The sequence below is a fragment of the Exserohilum turcica genome, assembly GCF_000359705.1.
Source record: "Exserohilum turcica Et28A unplaced genomic scaffold SETTUscaffold_4, whole genome shotgun sequence".
Lineage (NCBI taxonomy): Eukaryota > Fungi > Ascomycota > Dothideomycetes > Pleosporales > Pleosporaceae > Exserohilum > Exserohilum turcicum.
This window is the reverse complement of record NW_007360247.1, coordinates 351,355-368,270: the sequence shown is the minus strand read 5'-3', so window position 1 is coordinate 368,270 and position 16,916 is coordinate 351,355. Positions and strand designations below refer to the sequence as shown.

Here is a 16,916-nt window from a genome sequence, read left to right as displayed (position 1 = left end):
TCTTATATAGCCCTTCGGGCTGAAAAAGGACGTTAAACTAGAATAATAATAATAATACAGCCTAATCACGCATCCCGTCACCCAAGAGCCTCGCCTGCATTAGGCTAGCGTCAAACATTTCATCGTCCGTTTCCCCTTCTGCGTCCTCTTCTCCACGCATCCCAATTATCTCATCGTCCGTCTCCCCTTCTGCGTCCTCTTCTCCACACATCCAGTCACCCAAGAGTCTCGCCTGCATTAGGCTATCGTCAATCATCTCATCGTCCGTCTCTCCTTCTGCGTCCTCTTCTCCCATCGCCCTAAGAAACTCCAACTTCTTGCTTCTAAACCTCACCACTAGGATTCGCTGTGTCTTCATGCCCGCATTCATCCCATCCATGATAAAAGGCACATCTTCGACGATACTGCGTAGCCCTTCCTTCCGAGCCATGAACCTGATAACAACTGGGTCTCTCATCACACGCTCAAGCTCTGCCGCCGTTGCTAGATCTGCATGAAGCAATCTCATCATGTCTCTAGGTATTGTTTCCGGACCCTCGTGTCGCATGTCTTGCGCTGTACCAAGCAATGCATTTCGTAAGTACTGCACGTCCAGAGACCCTTCGGCAGCCGCTCCAGTGGCACTCTTAATCTGAGCCAGTAGCAATGCTCGTAGATCCTGTCCCTCTCTGCCATAACTCAGGTCACTCCCTGTAGAACTAAAATCCGAAGCAACGTCGCTCCACTTGGTAATCACCTCTTCCACGACCGCAAGCACACTTTGGACATCCAGCACCTCATTCTTCTCTGCTGTGGATGCGCACGCCGAAAAGCCTATGAGCTGCACATCTGGATATCCGCGATACCGATGATGCATGTACACGGGGTACAAACTCAGCATCACATTCGAGGCCTCAATATTCCCATGCACCATATCTTGCGCATGCAAGAACTCGACCGCATCAACCAGGCCAATACATATATGCGCCACGAACCAGTCTGGAATCCCACCGCTCTTAAACTGCTTGCTGCCTTCACCAAACTGCGCCAGCGTAGGCCCAAAAATAGCCCGCAGCACCATGAACGAAGTCTCTGGCTCTTCAGTATGCTGGGACCGCAACACCCATGATCCAACATGTAATGTGGTAACTTCCCCCCCTCTTCTATGTGTCTCCTCTATGGCCTCGACTTCTCTGCGAACTCTCTCTTTCTCCCTGGCCATTTTGACTACCACCAGCTGCGGTAGCATCTTGGCCTGCTTTTCGCCCAGTGCTGTTACGCCATTTCCCTGAATATTCTGGTATAGCACGTCTTGCAGCCTCTTGTACTCGAGCAGAGAGAGCTGTTGCTGTAGTCGAGAGTTTCCGACTATCGTCTTGAACGCAGCTGCAATTGGAGCGCATCGTGTGAACAGCTCTTCATCAATGTCTGTAGTGGGCTCGAAGGAATAACCAAGGTCGCGTGATATGCACAGATATGTTCCTGTTATAGAAATATCTTTCGAGAGTGTCTTTACTACACGGAAAAGGTGGCCTGGTGGCCGGGGTGCCCGAGGCGTCGGATAGGAAAACATGTTTGTATTGATGTGTAAAGTGTAGTAATATGGTGTTGGAGTGATGATAGGTTGGGAGACGGACGGGTGGCTGCAAACCGATCGTTACTACTTTTGTAGGTGCGCGTTTGTAAGGTGCGACAATGGGGCGGTGGGCGCACGCAGTGGAAGTTGTGTGAAGCGAGGTCATGGTCGAGGTGAAAGGCGCAAGTGCACATTGTACTGCGATGAAGTTGCTGGCATACTGGCTCCTCCACGTAAGAAAAATACTTACAACTGTGGGAAAATCAATATGGCGTGAATCAAGTAAAAAATGACCCACTTCCCTGAGTCTAGATGTGTGAGCGTGTTGAATCGCATCGACTTACCATCGTGGATGTTAAGTCGTTGACATTCTCAGAGAGTCATGTATTTAACAGTGCTACATTCATCTCACCTTGCAGCATTCCCTATTGCAGCCAGGCCAGTACTCACTACATGGAGTGTAATATCCTGTCCATACGCTTTCAAGAGAACAACTAGTCTTGTTCCATCGAATCCTGCTTCTTCCCATACTCCTCTACTGCCTTTGCTATTCTCTCGAAAACGCCTTGACGCCACCCGCCATTTGCATCCTCCTTGGTCCCGACTCCTGTACCAAACGACCATGCCAGCATACCCTCCGCCCTGGCACCTTCCTTTGCCTCCAAAACCCCCACAGCAATGTCAATTATGCGCGGTCGGTTGCTATTGGCGTAAAAGATTGTTGCAGAGCAGTCCCGGCAGAAGTACCGATGCACCCTAGCCGACGATTGGTAATATGTCAATGAACCGATTCGCGGATCCCTTTGATCAACTAATGTAGTCAAATCGTCCATGTGGAGAGGAAAACCCGCCTCGTCATTATCCCCGGCAAATGAAATATTCTTCATCTCCGCAAACGTCCAGTAGAAGACATCAGTACCATTTTGCAACCGGCAGCTGTCGCAGCCACATAATTCGGCTTTGAGTTTTCTACTGTCGGGGTCCACGTTCCAGGGTAAATCGTCAGCGCTCATGTTCTCGTAGTCACCCCGGCGGAGCAGAAAGTGTACGCCATGGCATTTACACCTGATCGATACAGCAGCATTTCTTTCTGTGGTAGACTGTATAGTGTGTTGTTGAGTATACCATTCCTCTGGAACTTCTTTCGCATTGTCACCTCTTCTTTCATACTGGAAACACTTCAAAGCCGGACCGGAAACATTGACATTTCGCAACCACAGACTTGCGCCTCCGTCTAGCGTGTCGGCCACAAATCCCATATCGTTCCATCTTACTACTTCTGGTTCGGTTGCGATATTATCCAGTGCGCCCGTCACTACACCCAGAGGTCGCGTCTTGTCTGTAAAGGCACCGAAAATTGGCGAAGAGCATGTTGGACAGAAGAGCATCTCAAATGCTGGACTGAAGCTAAAGGTTTGGAAGTTGGAGAGATCGACCGTACTGCGCGGAGAGCGCCAGAAGGCCAGTGAGGTGTGCAGAGAGCCAGTGAGGTGCCGACAGGTGTTGCAGTGGCATATGTGCGCTTGGAGAGGAAGGCTGGACTTTGGAACAGTGGCTGAGTGAACCTGTGATCTGCAAAGACACGAGGCGGTTAGAGTAACTGTGTCGTCATTCATGTTGCTGGCAGTTGTTGATGGATGCTTAGGCGTAAAGCGCGTGCGTTGAACAGTTAAGTAGCAAAGATTGAGCCGCAAGTTGGAGATGCAACAGCGACTTTTCAGAGGAGACCCGCCTAGTAGTCATATTTCCGCCACAATGTATAGGCATGCTGATAGCATTGGACGAGCTTGGTAAGCGAGTTGCGGGGTTGACAAGTCGCGTCTCGTGCTTCGCATCTGCACGCGAACACATAGGCATGTCATAAGGTGACGTCGTAGTGAGATTGGGTAAGCTGCAATGCATTACTACATCCTGACGACGCGCATGACGTCGAATAAGCCAATCTTTTGCTTTTCTGACAAGCCATCCTTCAGCAAGCCAGTCGTTTGCTCGCTTTCTCTGCCACGTTGGTTGCTGACCACCGTCGTAGCCCCTCTCTTGAATTCGCATGTTCGGCCTGTTGCCCCTGATATCCACATTTTGATGTTGCTGAAGTAAGGACTGTCCAGTAGATTCATTCCGTATGCCGATGCCCATGGCGCATCGACTTGCCAGGGCTCTAAGCATCCCCGGAGATCGGGTGTGAACGAAGTGACGACGATGAGTTGCCGTTCCTGCTTGGATCCCGACGTAGCAGCCGGGGCTAATGTGCCTTCGCTTGCGTTTGGGTTCTTGATTTCCTCGATCAGCCACCTCAAGTCTCGCTTATGTTGCAAGTTGTGCTTCTCGATACTCCAGTCTTGGATGCCGGTTTCCTCGTCAAACTCTGGCATCTTGCGCAGCACAGCAGCTGCATCCGAGTCTGGTATATGGCTCCATAATGTGCAGCCCAAAAGGGTGATGTTCGTCCCGGGAACATCGCTTCTTGTCTCGTAGAGCACCTCCAGCTTGCCTCTTGTCGCCGGCTCTTTTTCTAGTTTGTGAGCTAGTTGCAGCCCGTCCATCCACGCAAGCCCATGGAACTCGAGAGTGCCAAGGACTAGGAAGACCTTTTCGTGAAGATTGCACCGCCGAATGAGGAACGCAAGATATTGCTCGTAATCGATCAGGCGGCCAATGTTTCCAGCAAGAATTAGAAACGGGGCTGCTACGGGTATATGGAAACTAAGGTATTGCGATTCGAAATCCAGATGCAGATCGGAAAGAACCTGGAAAGAAGTCTTGGGCCCGGAAAATAGGCCTGAAATGCGACGCATCTTGGAAATTTGCATTGTAATGGCCTTGTTGGATGACTGTTTGCCTTGCCAGGAACCGTAGCCAGCACGCCTGATGCGGAGTGGGAAACCTCGCAAACCGCGCCGCGGACCGTGCAAAGATCGGGGATGGATAGAGCGAACTTGGGCGTATGGGTAAACAGAAATGGCACATGGAGCTGACGGAAGAAAGATATAGAAACCAGCGCACAAATCAGCAGGATCAAAAGGCTTCGTCTTAGGCGCAGTAGCTGAACACAGCCCAGCCCGACAAGTCTGACAGTGCAGTGTTGCGGTCTGCCGCAATCCCTGGCATATCACGGTACGAAGGAACACACCGCATCTCCATAGCCTTCTCTTGAGGCCTTAGCTTGTCTGAAATTAGGTGCCAACGTCCCGTCGAACCGCATGGTTGGTATTTTGAGGCGGTGGCTGTGAAAGAAGGTGTTCGCAATTAGACCACACCTAGGCCGCCTTGGGATGGCGGCCTTTGTCAGCCCCGCGACCCCCCGCCCATCTTCTTCACAGCTCCGCCTCTTGCGACTGCGGCATCGTCTTCCATTGCCAACTCATAGCCAAAGGTGCCCCTGATTATGACTTCATCCTCCTTACTCTCACTCCATCTCTTGCTGCAGAGCACGCTCCGTCACCCACGCCTTCACTATGTCACGTGACTAGTGAGCAGCTGGTGGCCTCCACCACAACGCCCACACGTCTTTCATATAATTCACGGTTCCGGCATAACCTAGGGGGCCAGTATGATACTCAATTCAATCTCTTGCTCCGTGTTTGGTGAGTGGTTCCGATCCGTGGCTATGACAGAGTGAGCTCGCTGTGGTAGCAGCCTAGCATCACTATCAAATGACATTAGCTGTTCAACAGTCACGAACAAGTCATCATCTACGAGAATATTAAGAATTCCAACTCCGAATGGGGTGCCGGAAGCCCCAACTGCAGATCAACAATGTGCTAACTACACAGGGGTTTGGCTCAATATCCGCCGCCCCAATCCGTCGATTTATCCCACCTTCTCGCATGTACCCACAGAGGATGGTACCGCATGCACGACTTGATGGCCCCCGCGAATCTTTTTGTTGAGCATGCCAAGCAACCTGGAAGCTTCTTTGCTGTTTCTCCATTCTGTCAGCTATCATTGTGTTAGGCCAAAACACACAACAGCGGAAGGAATAGACGCCACTCGAAAGGCTGAGCGATTCGAGCGCGCAGACAATTTCGTGGGAAAATCAGTACCCGCCAGGCCTCTTGGCTCGAGGCACACATCGAGCGCTATACGTTATCCGGCTAAATATGCATCGCCATTCCGCATCCCCTGCTATGCAGCTTACCGGGTGGTTGCGAGGATCCTCACGACACGCGCGGTTTATGATCCTCTGAGCAAGCCCTTGCCTGATACATCGGCTTGTTCATACCAAGAATACGTTTCTAGTCTGTTACTACAGTTACCCCGGGTCTGAGGAAAGCTGTAGATGGGCCAAGAAAGAGCTGCTTTGATTGTGAGGCTGAAATGCCAATGCATCTGTCACACCATGGACGGGTCCAGATTACACTGGCACGATCCAGTAACCTTGGAACTGTGATCCATTCTCCTGGGAGGTCTAAGAATAGGCTCATACTATGTGCATCAACAATCCGTCCCGGTTTCACGTTCAATATGTCACCGCATTCGTTCGACACGCGTTACCGGCTCACCTAGCCGTCAAAACAAAGCGCTTGAGCGAGGTTGTGTTCGATTCTTGCTCGAATTTCCTTCTAGAAAGATGGTCAAGTGGTCATTTTGTAAGCTCAAATCAGAGGCTAATGGGTTTCCCATGTAAAAATAGCAACACTAGCGGAGAGAGGAGCTGAAAGACCTGCACAATCTCACATACCCGAAGGCAACTTGGAAGTAGCTTCAGGCACTAAGGAACCCGTGTAATATACCCCGCATATTAATGCAGCTTTCTAGTTCTAGTTTCGCCTCCCGTGTCCGGGGATCCGCGATCCAGGCACAGCTCACTTACCACTTCGCTTTTCTTCGACCAATCAACTAGCAGTCGTGGTATTGCTTGACTATCAGCTATCATTAGCCTAGGAAAGTCCGGTTCCCTTGACGAAGTGCTAGGACATAACGAAACTAGAGTACAGCCAGAGCCGATAGATCAACGCCACGCTTGCCATCTGGCATTCCATTAGACCAAATTTGGGGCACAGCATCTTCGTATTCATTTACTCCAAGAGCCTAGATCTCAAGATATCTTTGGAAAATGAAATCTTGGATAGATTGCCCAGCAGATTAGGGCCAAATATGGCTTGTGAAGCATGTTTTCTATGAAGCTGTTTGCCCCGACAGTTGTAGGTTGTGCTCGTATAAAGCTGTTATCGCCGCGAAGTCCCCCCTCTGTTGAGTCTCTTCTTTACACTCTATACCTTTCCATTCTTTTGTTTCGTTACCTCACGTTACAATGAAGGCTCTTTCATACTTTAGCTATGCCCTTCTGGCCTGCGTTCCTCTGAGCGACGCTCACCCCAGCATGGATGAAACCATGGCAGATATGCGCTACCTAGCCGCTCGCGAGAAGCGCCAGGCTTCCAAAGAACTCATTGGCGATCTTAAAACCCTCGCTGACTCTAAGCTTACTGCTATCGGCAAGGATATCAAGGCGATTATCCTGGATCAAATGGCCGCCGAGTCCGCTACGATGGACAGCTCGATTCCTGTGGGAAACATTGGAAGTGCAGCCTGCAAGGCTGACCTATGCTGCCATTGGAAGTGGCTCGCGTATGAAATGACAGCCAAGTTCAACGGTACTTCTGGTCGTTGCAGCAAGTTTGCTCGTCAGGCTGTGCGTCTAGGCTTTCACGATGCAGCTGTCTGGTCCAAGAGCACCAGCTATGGTGGCGCAGACGGCAGCATCCTTCTTAGCGACGAAATGACGCGAGCCGACAACAATGGTCTTTCCGCCATTGCCGACCAGACCAAAAAATGGTACACCAAATACAATCCGTATGGCATGAGTATGGCGGACATTATCCAATTCGGTGCCAACGTAGCGACTGTCGTGTGCCCGCTCGGCCCACGCCTCCGCACCTTTGTTGGCCGCAAAGACAACAGCAAAGCGGGACCTACTGGGCTTCTCCCTGGAGAAAAGGACTCTGCGGATACGCTTATCAAGCTGTTCCAAGACAAAACCATTGACGCGCATGACCTTGTGGCCCTTGTAGGCGCACACACAACGTCACAACAGCACTTTGTCGACACTACTCGTGATGGCGACCCGCAAGACTCAACGCCCGGTATATGGGACATGGCGTTCTACCCGCAGGTCACGAACAACGCCCCTCCACGTGTGCTCAAGTTCCAGAGCGACATCAACTTGAGCAAGGATTCGAGGACGAGCGGGTCGTGGGCACAGTTCAGCGATAGGGCCACTGCACAGGGACGATGGAATGCGGTAAGTGGTTTTTTTTTTCCAACTTTGCGCCTTGGAACAAACCCCGTGCTAACAGAGTGCAAAAGGACTATGCTAAAGCTTACACTCGGCTCTCGTTGCTCGGCGTCAACAATATCAATGACCTCAAGGAATGCACAAAGGTTCTACCTGCTGAACGCAAGACATTCGTTAGCGAAGACCAAGTCTTGCTCGATAGGTGGCTTCAGGGCGAATTCGACCAGCTGAATAATCTCGTCGACGATGCGATCCAGCTCACGAATGTGATATCAACGAGAGAGGAAAAGTAAAATAACATGTAGATTTCGCCCACGTGGTGGTGTTTTTGCGCACTGGACTGTCAGCCATGGTATTATCTATCTGTAGAATGAATACCTTTTCGGAGCTGAATGTTCTCTTATGTTCTGCGCCACCTCATCTCCATAATTTACTTTCGAGGTTCTATGGATTTTTTTTCTTTCGTTCGGGTATCGAATCACGTACAGGGAGAGAAGATATATTCGATCAAAAAAATACCTATCGATATCCATGGAGTACATGTATACATGGACTGGATCGAGTGCAAATGCTACCGCAAGGCTGTCAAATTGTATACAGGAGAGTGATAGAAGCCACGAGTGTTCTGTGCTACCCAAGAATGCATGAGAGATATGCGTAGCTAATATGACGCCGGACGATGCCGAAAGATGTGTCGTTCTTATTTCTTACCTGTCCATGTTTCTCATCACGAACGGCCACATGTCAGTATACGTATAAAAAATGTTGTCGAGAGTCTACATGTACGCAGTAGAAATTTGTCGCGGGTACTCAGGATAGTGGCTAGCAGATTCGGGGAAGCAATACGAGTCAAGCTGCACAGATACCACAACTATAGCTTAAGCCTCTAAAACAAGCAGAGGGATAAAACTAGAAATTTACATTCGCCGTGCTGGACTGCAAAATACCAAGATGCTAAATCTCCATGCACACTAGGCTTGAGGCGACCACTTACTCTTTGTCCTGATCTTGGCCCCATAGATGTAGAACAGAATTGGAACAGGGATGAAGAAAACACAGATAAAAGCCAGTAGACTTGTCGCCCACGGAACACCCAACTTATGATACATGGCGTGGGTAAAGAGAGGAAAGAAGGCTCCAGCAAACGATCTGATGAACGTGTTGACGGCAATGGCGCTATTGGAATAGAACCCATAGCAGTCAATCAGGTAGCTCATTCCCTGCCAGAAAGGAACCATGCAGCCGAAACCGAGCAAGGCGACAGAAAGGACCTGTGGTACCCAGAGGATGTGAGGATTACTGGTCCAGGCAAACCAAAAGAGACCAACTGGTAGAGCAATGGCGCCGATGATCATGGGAGGGAGGCGTTCCTCTGGGATAATTTTACCGTGCTTGTGGAATGCAAGTGTAAAGTTTGTAGCAGAACTGTAGGCGATGAGGCCGGCTCCCATGATGATTCCAACAATAAATGCGCCAAAGGGTAGCTGAGACACGCCGAGAGACCAACCGCGCTCTTCGTAGAAGGAGACTGGGAACTAGGGGGATTGTAAGCTTACTGCTAGCGGTATGGTGTCCAAACTTACAGCTTCAAAAAGAAGGTAGACTATGCCATACAGGAAACTCATGTAGGCCGTTACAAGTGCCAAGATGGGCTCTTGTACAAACATGATGAAGGGTCTTAGTAGGTAGACGTTGACGACCTTATCGACCGTCAACTTGTTTGCATCTGCTGCGGCGTGGTATCGCTCATCACCCCTCTCTTTGCGTAAACGGGCAGCTCGGAGTTGCAGTATCCGGGCTGCCGAAGTCTCCGGTATGACGAGATATCCAATGGTGCCGAAGAGACCAGCCATGATCAGAGTAATCCAGGATGTCCATCTCCAGCCAAGATGCGACTCGGTGATAAAGCCCCCTGCTATTGGGCCAGCTACGGGCCCAGCGAAACCGCCCGCGGCAAAAACACAAATAGCATAGGACCTAGGAATAGGATCCCACAGATCTGCAAGGGCTCCGCCAACCACTGCAAGAGGCGCTGAAGCAAAGAAGCCGCCAAGGAAACGGCCAACGCATACCGTTGCGATGTTCTGTGCAAGCGCAACGGGAATCTGGAAAATGGCAAAGAGGGCAAATCCAGACATGAGGGGTATCTTGCGCCCCAGCACTTCGGACATGGGCCCGAAAGCAATTGGCCCAAAGACGAATCCCTGTCGGCTTAGTTAGTCACGGCGATGCTGGGCAAGTAGCAGGTGTAAGTAGGGGAGATTTGACATACCAGGACAAAGAGGGCTACACCGAGGGTAGCCGTGATCAACTTGACGTTGAACTTTTCCTGTACCACGACGAGATTTACGCTGAAGATTGAACTGGCAAAGGTGACAGTGAAGACCATAAGGCTCATTGACACTGTGATGGCCCATCTTCGGCTGGCGGTCCAGCTTTTGGGGCAGTTGGGGTCGTTGGGGCCGTGGAACTCGACGAAGAAGCGGTCCGTTTCTGTGGTAGCGGGCGCATCGTCGCCGGAGCCTTTCTCAATGTCTCGAGAGGTGTCGCTCGAGAGCTTGGTGTCGTCGTTTGTCTTGTCGGCCTCTGCATACGTTGCCTCGAGGCGAGGACTGTCGGGCGGTGGAGCAGCGGTTGTCATGGATGCTGGTGTAGACTCGGCGGTGAAAGCTGCGAGAGTCGTGGCCTGGGCATGGCGACGAGCGCCCCGGTATTTGTTTGAGAGGTCATGCAGGGCATTATTCCCGGAGTTTAGGTCGACGTGAACGGCGGCGGAGCGGGCTTAAGGCACAATCACAATCGTCAGTAGCCGGCTCCCTCGCCTAGGCGCCTAGCCAAACGCCGGCCATGTGTCTAGTGAAGCCAGCCGAGCGAGTTACTCAGCATATGCTCATCGCCGTTTCACGGCTTTAGCTTTTGGAAGCACTGAAAAAAAATGCGGTTGAGGTTGAGCGAACGAGGGACTCGGCGTGGCGGCAAAGGATGCGGGTGCATGCACATGCGACGTCACCACTGTGAGTGTGTTGCTCTGGCTGGATAGCGTAAACACTCCTTGTGGCAACTAAAGCCGCAGGTGGATATGTCAGCAAGCCCATCCCTATACAGCCATGTCCATCACCCTGTCCATCTGTTACATGTACGTCAATACCTCGTCTTTCACGGTCCAGGCACCATCTCACGCACACGTGCACGCAAAGCTCAACTCTCCTCTCGCACCACGAGGTAATCTCTACATGGCGACAAACTTTTCTTCATCAGCATGAAATCTGAAACCTCTTTGTCTGTGGGCTCTAGTAAGCTGCAAACCCCGTTTCATGCCCAGCACTGACGCTCCGAGGCGGAAACTACTCCTGGTCTTGTTCGTCTCAAGTTTGATTCGTGTCATCGCTCATATGTATGTGTACAATGACTCCTCAGTCCAGCATACGCCACAAGATACAAAACATCTACACACATGCTTCTAGACACGATTGCAATAGACTGTTCAAGACTACCAAACGATACACCCTCACACCCACGGACTACCAACCACACTGCCATCGGCCGTCCGTCCTCGTCGCAAACTGTACATCTCCCTAATTCCATCCAACCCAACTCTTACTCATCACACGCCAAACGCGTACTTCCCCGGATCTCAAATCCCCCATCTTGAAACTTTCCGTCTTCACCTTTTTGTGCTCACGCCCCTGTTCCCATGCTCGAACCTTTTTCTTGCTGCCATCCCATTCGATTACCACGCCTACGTGATCCGGCTTGCCCACATCCATGCTGTATTTGGCATGCATCGGTCCCGTCTTGCCCTGGAACTTGGCGTTGCGGAAGCTAATGATATCACCAGGCCGGATTTCGTCGTAAGACTGCGTCGACGCGTTGGCCAAGTTGGCGTAAACGAGAGCACCGTACGAGCGAGTCGAGATTGGCGGGAGAGCGTCACTAAAAGGCTTGAGCAGCTCGACAATCAGCACATGAGGTGCGCCATTTCCAACAACCGTGTTTTGTTTGGATTCAATGGCTTTGGCAATCTGCCGGCCAAACTGCTCATACGCGCTCTCAAGCTGATCAGGACGCTGGCGAGGAGGCGGCGGCTCCGTGCGTTGTTCAAGGTCCACGTCAGAGACATTATTCGCCTCGAAGCGAGCAGAGATGATCGTCTGCGAGTAGTCGAGGTACAGGACCTTGATCAACTTCTCTACAGTGTTGCCCGACTGTGATTCCTTCATGTCGACAATCACATCCTTACGGCCTTGCAATGATGGCGGTAACAAGTTCGGCTGAGTCCACCAATGAGATGAAGCACCGAGATCAAGCTCCTGCGCGATGAAGTCCTGATGCAGCATAGAAGTCGGACGGGCCTGATCCATCGACGACCGTGTAGCCATCAAATGACCCGCGTCAAGTGACTTCCGACTCGACAATAACCGCGGCTGTGGTTCCATGGGTGGTATCAGCGGAGACTGAGCCTCTTGTGGAGGAGGAGGCGGCGGCGGCGGCGCGCCTCTTTCTTGAGATGGGAAAAGTGGCCCATGCTGGTGGGGAAGAGGTGGAGGAGCATGTTGATGGGGCGGAACCTGAGGGGGTGGGGGTGGCGCACGATCATGAGATTTTCGAGGTGGAGGTGATGAGTACAGCTCATCCTCGTCCTCTGACTCGGCTCTCTGATTAGGCAAAGTGGGAGGACCAGATGGAGGCATAGGCGGTGGAGGACGACTTTGTGGCAGAGGAGGTTGACCTGGTGGAGGCGGCGGGGCTGCTCTAGAGGCTGGAGGTGAACTGGTCGGGCGAGGACCCGAATACTTGAAGGGATCATATTCATCGTCATCATCATCCCCTCCGGGCTGAGCATTGCGGTTTGGCAGTGCCATTGGCGGCAGAGGAGGAGCACCACGAGGAACATCGACTGACGATCGACCGGGCGGCTGCTGAGGTGGAGGAGGTGGGGGCATTGCACGCTGGACAGGAGGTACCGGTGGCATACCGTGAGGTATAGTTGGTGATCGTCCCAAGACTGGCTCGTCTGCTGCCGTGTCCTCTTCGACGCTCGAACTCCTAGCATGTGACTTCAAAGCATCCTTGTGAGTTGCCTCTGGCGCCATGTCCGTATCGTAGTCGCCTTCGTAGTCTGTCTCCCCCTCATTTCGATCCAGTTTGCGTATGGGTAGTTCTCCGTGGCGCGAAGGGGGTGCCTGAGGAGGTGGTGGCGGGGGAGGTGGTCGGCTTGCTGATGGAAATCCAGGGCCCGTTCCCGGAATGGGCGGTACGCGCCTTTCGGATAAATCGTGTGATGGCTCACCAGTGGAAAAGTAAGAAGTCCGCTTTGCAAGTGGCGGTTGGAAAGAAGCAGATGGCGTGTTAGCGGCATCTGTCAACTCGTCACCAGACTCGGAGCCAGGGCCTGGTGATAAGACCTGTGGAGGCGGCGGTGGTGCGGGTCGAGCTAGACAGTGTCAGACAAAGTCAAGGTTTCGTAACATGCAACTTACACGTTGAGGGTACTGGTGGGGGTGCAGGCCGTTCTATAATGTGTCAGACTCGCATTCCAGTGACACCGAAGATACAAAGCTCAATGCACACACATACTAGACACGCATACAGTCATGACATATTCCGACACACCGTCACAAGTAACATAGGTCTTTGACAGTGTCTCGGGAAATGGCAGCTGCAGGTAGTCTTGGCCATGTTGTGTGAAGGCGCAAATCGACTTGCGAGGAACCAGGAACTTACTGTCTAATGGCACCGGTGGGGGGCCCTCGGCAGTGGGTGTGCGCTCGACCGGCTGGGAGACAACATCCTCTACATCGGGTACCTCGTCTGCTGCATGGGAACCAGTCACTGGGGGTGGTACTTCTTCTTCCTTTTCCACAGAAAGTGAGCGGTTGTCCTGTTCCTGACCCTGGGGTTGTGCCTGTGCCTGTGGCAAAGGAGGAATGCGGAACATGGGCACTGGCTGCTGAGGCGAAGTATATCCCTCTGATTCCTCGACCTTCTTGTCCGTGATCGACTTCTTCTTTGCAGGCTTTGGGGGTTTTGGAGGAAGAGCACCCATAGGTACACCGCCAAACATGCCGGGCATTCCCATGCCCCCGCTCATCTTAGCCATACGCTGGCGCAGCTCCAGTTTCCGTCTTGTTTCGGCATCCACCTCGTCTTCCTCTTCCTCGTCTTCTTCAGCTGCATCTTGTTCATCGCCAACATCGGGCTCTTGCGCCGGGGCAGCAGCAGCTCGAGGTGCTGGTGGAGGCGGATGTCTACTCTTTGGTCTGTCCTCATCGTCTTCGACGCTTGTAGACTCAGCCCCTGCATCTTCCGTATCGCCGGCGCCTGATTGATCGGCATCATTCTCGCTGAACAGCTCGCGGTTACGCATCTGTGAATCGGGAGACTTGACATCCTGTGACGTACGTGGACGAGCCTGGTCCACTGACGCACGAGGCTTGGAAGTCCCACTACCCACCCGTTCCAGGCCAGTGTCTTCGCTATCGTCAGCTTGGGCATCCTGAGACCCAGGCCGTTTCGCTACAGGTGGCCGCTTGGGCTTCTCCTTTTGCATTGCGGCAGCCCTCTCGGCCTGCTCCTGCTGCTGCTTCTGAAGAAGAGCGATTCGTTCCTTCAAGCTGATCTTGGGCTGCTGTGGCTCCTCGCCCTCATTGGAATTCGCAGTGTCATGGGAAACGAGGCCAGCACGCTCAGCGTCATTCTGGTCTCGCGCCTGGCGCTCTGCAATCTCGGGGTCTTCTTCGCGGCGATAAGTCTTGATTGGCGGGGCCTCTCGAGCAGGAGGTATGTACGCGTTGCGGCTGGGTGGGGGAGCAACAAATGGCTTCTTGATAAAGCTGGTGGGCGCGCCACCCGAAGGCTTGAATGGCTGGATCGGGGCGGCGGCGGGAGTATTGAAAGCCGCGATGCGATCTCGAAAGGCATTGGACTTGGCAGCGACGGGCGGCGGGGCCTTCTTGGCGGGTGTAGGCGGCTTCGCTGCCTCAGGCTGCGCGTGCAATGGCGCCGGTGACTTTGCATTGGATGCAGACGCGGGCGACATGGGCGACATGGGCGACATGGGCAGAGGCGTGTTTTTGGCGGCAGCCGGGATCTCTACCGGAGGCGGCTGGGGCTTGGGCGGCTCGGGGGCCTCGTGCTTGACTGGCTCGGGGTCCTGCTGGGCCACCTGGGGCACGGGAGGTGCTTCTTGCGCGGCGGGCGGTTCCAATGGCTTGTGTCGTGATGCCCGATTGGGTCGTGGCGGCGGCTCGGGCTCGTAGCGCTCGACAAAGTTCCTGGGGAAGAGGCCGTCGTGCTTGTTGCCGGCACTGTCTGTGTACTCGCCGACATACCAGTCGTCGCCCTCCTCCTCGGTGACGGCGATGATCTGGCCAGCCTTGAAGTCGAGGTCGTCCTCGTGGGGCGACGAGTAGTCGTAGACGGCCTTGACCTTGTACATGGCGGCGGGCGGGCGTGGGTTGGCGGCGATGACGGGCTCCAGCTGCACGGGGCTCGCGAGACAAAGACCGACGGCTGCAGTCCCTCGGGCTGAACAGAGGGACTACCGCAGGCACAGGTGGAAGCTCTCGGGGGGGGGGGGGAGGCGAGGGTGTAGTGCACGGCGGGCTGCGGACGTCTGGCTAGCTGCGATGACGCGTGTGTCAGCGGGTGAGGGACGGCGGGAGGCGCGGAAGGATGGGGCAGCATACCATTCACTGGTTGCGCCCATACACGGGTGGGCGGCGAGGGGGGAGGGCGAAGGGGAGTGAAGGGGGGTGGAAGGGTGGGAGGCGGGCGCGGGTGCCTCGTGCGAAGTGTGGTGACGAAGCTCAAAACAGCCCCGCGCAGCCCGACGCCCAGCTTGGCAGTTGGCGCACGGCGGTCCACTGCTCCTTTGGCAACGACGATCGCAACACCATTGCCATCATCGACGCACACGGCCCGCGCCCGGCTCTCGACATGCCGCCCAAGTCGATCCTCAAGGCGTCGGCCGCCGGCGCCGCGCCTGGACGACAGCCCGTCAACCCGCGCCATCTCGCCATTGCCCGCCACCACGCCTCTGTGCTCGAGGACCGCAAGCGCGTCGAGGCCGAGGTGCTGCAGGCCGTCATGGCGCTGATGGACTTTCCCACGTCGCCCCACGCCGATGCAAGGCGGCCCACCCCCTCGGACGCCCGATTCTTCCAGAGGGCCGTCGTCCCCTTCCAGCCCGCCGACTACGATGCCCTCATCGAGGAGCGCAACATTGCCGACAAGTGCGGCTATGCCCTGTGCTCGCGGCCCAAGAAGAAGGCGCGCTCCACGGCAAGGAAGCAGTTTGTCGACACGGACGACGGCGTGCAGATTGTCGACCGCAAGGTGCTCGAGGTGTGGTGCTCAGACGACTGCGCAAAACGGGCGCTGTACGTCAAGGTGCAGCTGAGCGAGGAGCCTGCGTGGCTGCGCCAGGGCGGCTACGGCGACAAGATCGAACTCATGGTGGAAAACGAGGACGAGCACCGAATGGCGCTGCCTCTGCGCCCGAAGCAGGACACGGCATCCACCGCAGACCGCGACGAAGACGACGACGTCAAGGCGGCCTGGGCGGCTCGTGAGGACGCCATGGCCGACCTGGCTCTCGAGCGAGGAGAGAAGTCGGGCCAGGTTAGCAAAGTGAACAGCGATCTCGTCCAGGACCACATCATGGAGCGCCAGTCCACCAGCGCGCCCCCACAACCGCCCTCGCTGCCCAGTCAAACCTCCGACCACACCATGGCCATTGAAGGCCACGTCCCACGCCTCAACAGAAAACCCAAAGATGACGGCAGTGACGACGAGGACGAGGATGAGAATGATGCACAGGATTGGGACAAGCACCTGCCAGGATGATCTGCGAAACCCATCACTGAGTGTTTCTACACCACCAACCACAAAAAAAAACAGCAACAGGCTTACCATGCCAGTGCAAGTCATGTGCTTGGCCTCCGTCCCGAGAGATCAGCCAATCGAGAAGCACGCCAGGGATACACTTATTGCATCGTGACGCAGAGCAACAGACGCTGTGGAATATGTATCATTTTTAGAAGAGCACCACTTCAAAAAGACTGTATAAGTACCGGATTACAGACTGGACACATTGGGGTTCACAGGGCCATCTTGTCCAAT

The 16,916-nt window shown here is 53.8% G+C and overlaps 8 protein-coding genes across 8 annotated transcripts; 3 read left to right on the top strand and 5 right to left on the bottom strand.

Moving 5' to 3' along the window:
- Window positions 1-61: 61 nt before the first annotated feature.
- On the bottom strand, window positions 62-1,552 carry SETTUDRAFT_21101 (uncharacterized protein; the record flags this gene model as incomplete). The annotated part of the gene is made up of 1 exon (XM_008029789.1): window positions 62-1,552. The coding sequence occupies one exon, from the start codon at window positions 1,550-1,552 to the stop codon at window positions 62-64; it is 1,491 nt and encodes a 496-aa protein (XP_008027980.1).
- Window positions 1,553-2,049: 497 nt separating this feature from the next.
- On the bottom strand, window positions 2,050-3,171 carry SETTUDRAFT_155111 (uncharacterized protein; the record flags this gene model as incomplete). The annotated part of the gene is made up of 1 exon (XM_008030062.1): window positions 2,050-3,171. The coding sequence occupies one exon, from the start codon at window positions 3,169-3,171 to the stop codon at window positions 2,050-2,052; it is 1,122 nt and encodes a 373-aa protein (XP_008028253.1).
- Window positions 3,172-3,459: 288 nt separating this feature from the next.
- On the bottom strand, window positions 3,460-4,365 carry SETTUDRAFT_93426 (uncharacterized protein; the record flags this gene model as incomplete). Its single annotated transcript, XM_008030061.1, has 1 exon — window positions 3,460-4,365. The coding sequence occupies one exon, from the start codon at window positions 4,363-4,365 to the stop codon at window positions 3,460-3,462; it is 906 nt and encodes a 301-aa protein (XP_008028252.1).
- Window positions 4,366-5,104: 739 nt separating this feature from the next.
- On the top strand, window positions 5,105-6,291 carry SETTUDRAFT_164188 (uncharacterized protein). Its single transcript, XM_008030060.1, has one exon. It carries the CDS (start codon window positions 5,448-5,450, stop codon window positions 5,820-5,822), a length of 375 nt encoding a protein of 124 aa, XP_008028251.1. The 5' UTR covers window positions 5,105-5,447; the 3' UTR covers window positions 5,823-6,291.
- Window positions 6,292-6,809: 518 nt separating this feature from the next.
- SETTUDRAFT_21098 (uncharacterized protein) lies at window positions 6,810-8,086 on the top strand (the record flags this gene model as incomplete). Its single annotated transcript, XM_008029788.1, has 2 exons — window positions 6,810-7,799; window positions 7,865-8,086. The coding sequence occupies 2 exons, from the start codon at window positions 6,810-6,812 to the stop codon at window positions 8,084-8,086; spliced, it is 1,212 nt and encodes a 403-aa protein (XP_008027979.1).
- Window positions 8,087-8,728: 642 nt separating this feature from the next.
- SETTUDRAFT_118527 (uncharacterized protein) lies at window positions 8,729-10,440 on the bottom strand. The gene is made up of 3 exons (XM_008030059.1): window positions 10,066-10,440; window positions 9,377-9,997; window positions 8,729-9,328 (listed from the first exon to the last, which is right to left on the bottom strand). Exons 1-3 carry the CDS (start codon window positions 10,432-10,434, stop codon window positions 8,765-8,767), a joined length of 1,554 nt encoding a protein of 517 aa, XP_008028250.1. The 5' UTR covers window positions 10,435-10,440; the 3' UTR covers window positions 8,729-8,764.
- A 783-nt stretch (window positions 10,441-11,223) lies between these two features.
- Window positions 11,224-15,352, bottom strand: SETTUDRAFT_118524 (uncharacterized protein). Its single transcript, XM_008030058.1, has 3 exons — window positions 13,371-15,352; window positions 13,274-13,306; window positions 11,224-13,227 (listed from the first exon to the last, which is right to left on the bottom strand). The coding sequence occupies exons 1-3, from the start codon at window positions 15,229-15,231 to the stop codon at window positions 11,369-11,371; spliced, it is 3,753 nt and encodes a 1,250-aa protein (XP_008028249.1). The 5' UTR covers window positions 15,232-15,352; the 3' UTR covers window positions 11,224-11,368.
- A 343-nt stretch (window positions 15,353-15,695) lies between these two features.
- On the top strand, window positions 15,696-16,753 carry SETTUDRAFT_164186 (uncharacterized protein). The gene has a single exon (XM_008030057.1). The coding sequence runs from the start codon at window positions 15,732-15,734 to the stop codon at window positions 16,638-16,640; it is 909 nt and encodes a 302-aa protein (XP_008028248.1). The 5' UTR covers window positions 15,696-15,731; the 3' UTR covers window positions 16,641-16,753.
- Window positions 16,754-16,916: the final 163 nt, after the last annotated feature.

Coding starts and splice junctions, on each gene's coding strand:
- SETTUDRAFT_164186 (XM_008030057.1), top strand. CDS start 15,732: ATGCCGCCCAAGTCGATCCTCAAGGCGTCGGCCGCCGGCGCCGCGCCT.
- SETTUDRAFT_164188 (XM_008030060.1), top strand. CDS start 5,448: ATGCCAAGCAACCTGGAAGCTTCTTTGCTGTTTCTCCATTCTGTCAGC.
- SETTUDRAFT_118524 (XM_008030058.1), bottom strand. CDS start 15,231: ATGTACAAGGTCAAGGCCGTCTACGACTACTCGTCGCCCCACGAGGAC. Junction 13,307..13,370: donor CATGACTGTATGCGTGTCTA/GTATGTGTGTGC, acceptor GACACATTATAG/AACGGCCTGCACCCCCACCA. Junction 13,228..13,273: donor CCCACCAGTACCCTCAACGT/GTAAGTTGCATG, acceptor GACACTGTCTAG/CTCGACCCGCACCACCGCCG.
- SETTUDRAFT_118527 (XM_008030059.1), bottom strand. CDS start 10,434: ATGACAACCGCTGCTCCACCGCCCGACAGTCCTCGCCTCGAGGCAACG. Junction 9,998..10,065: donor GTGTAGCCCTCTTTGTCCTG/GTATGTCAAATC, acceptor CTAAGCCGACAG/GGATTCGTCTTTGGGCCAAT. Junction 9,329..9,376: donor TCTACCTTCTTTTTGAAGCT/GTAAGTTTGGAC, acceptor CAATCCCCCTAG/TTCCCAGTCTCCTTCTACGA.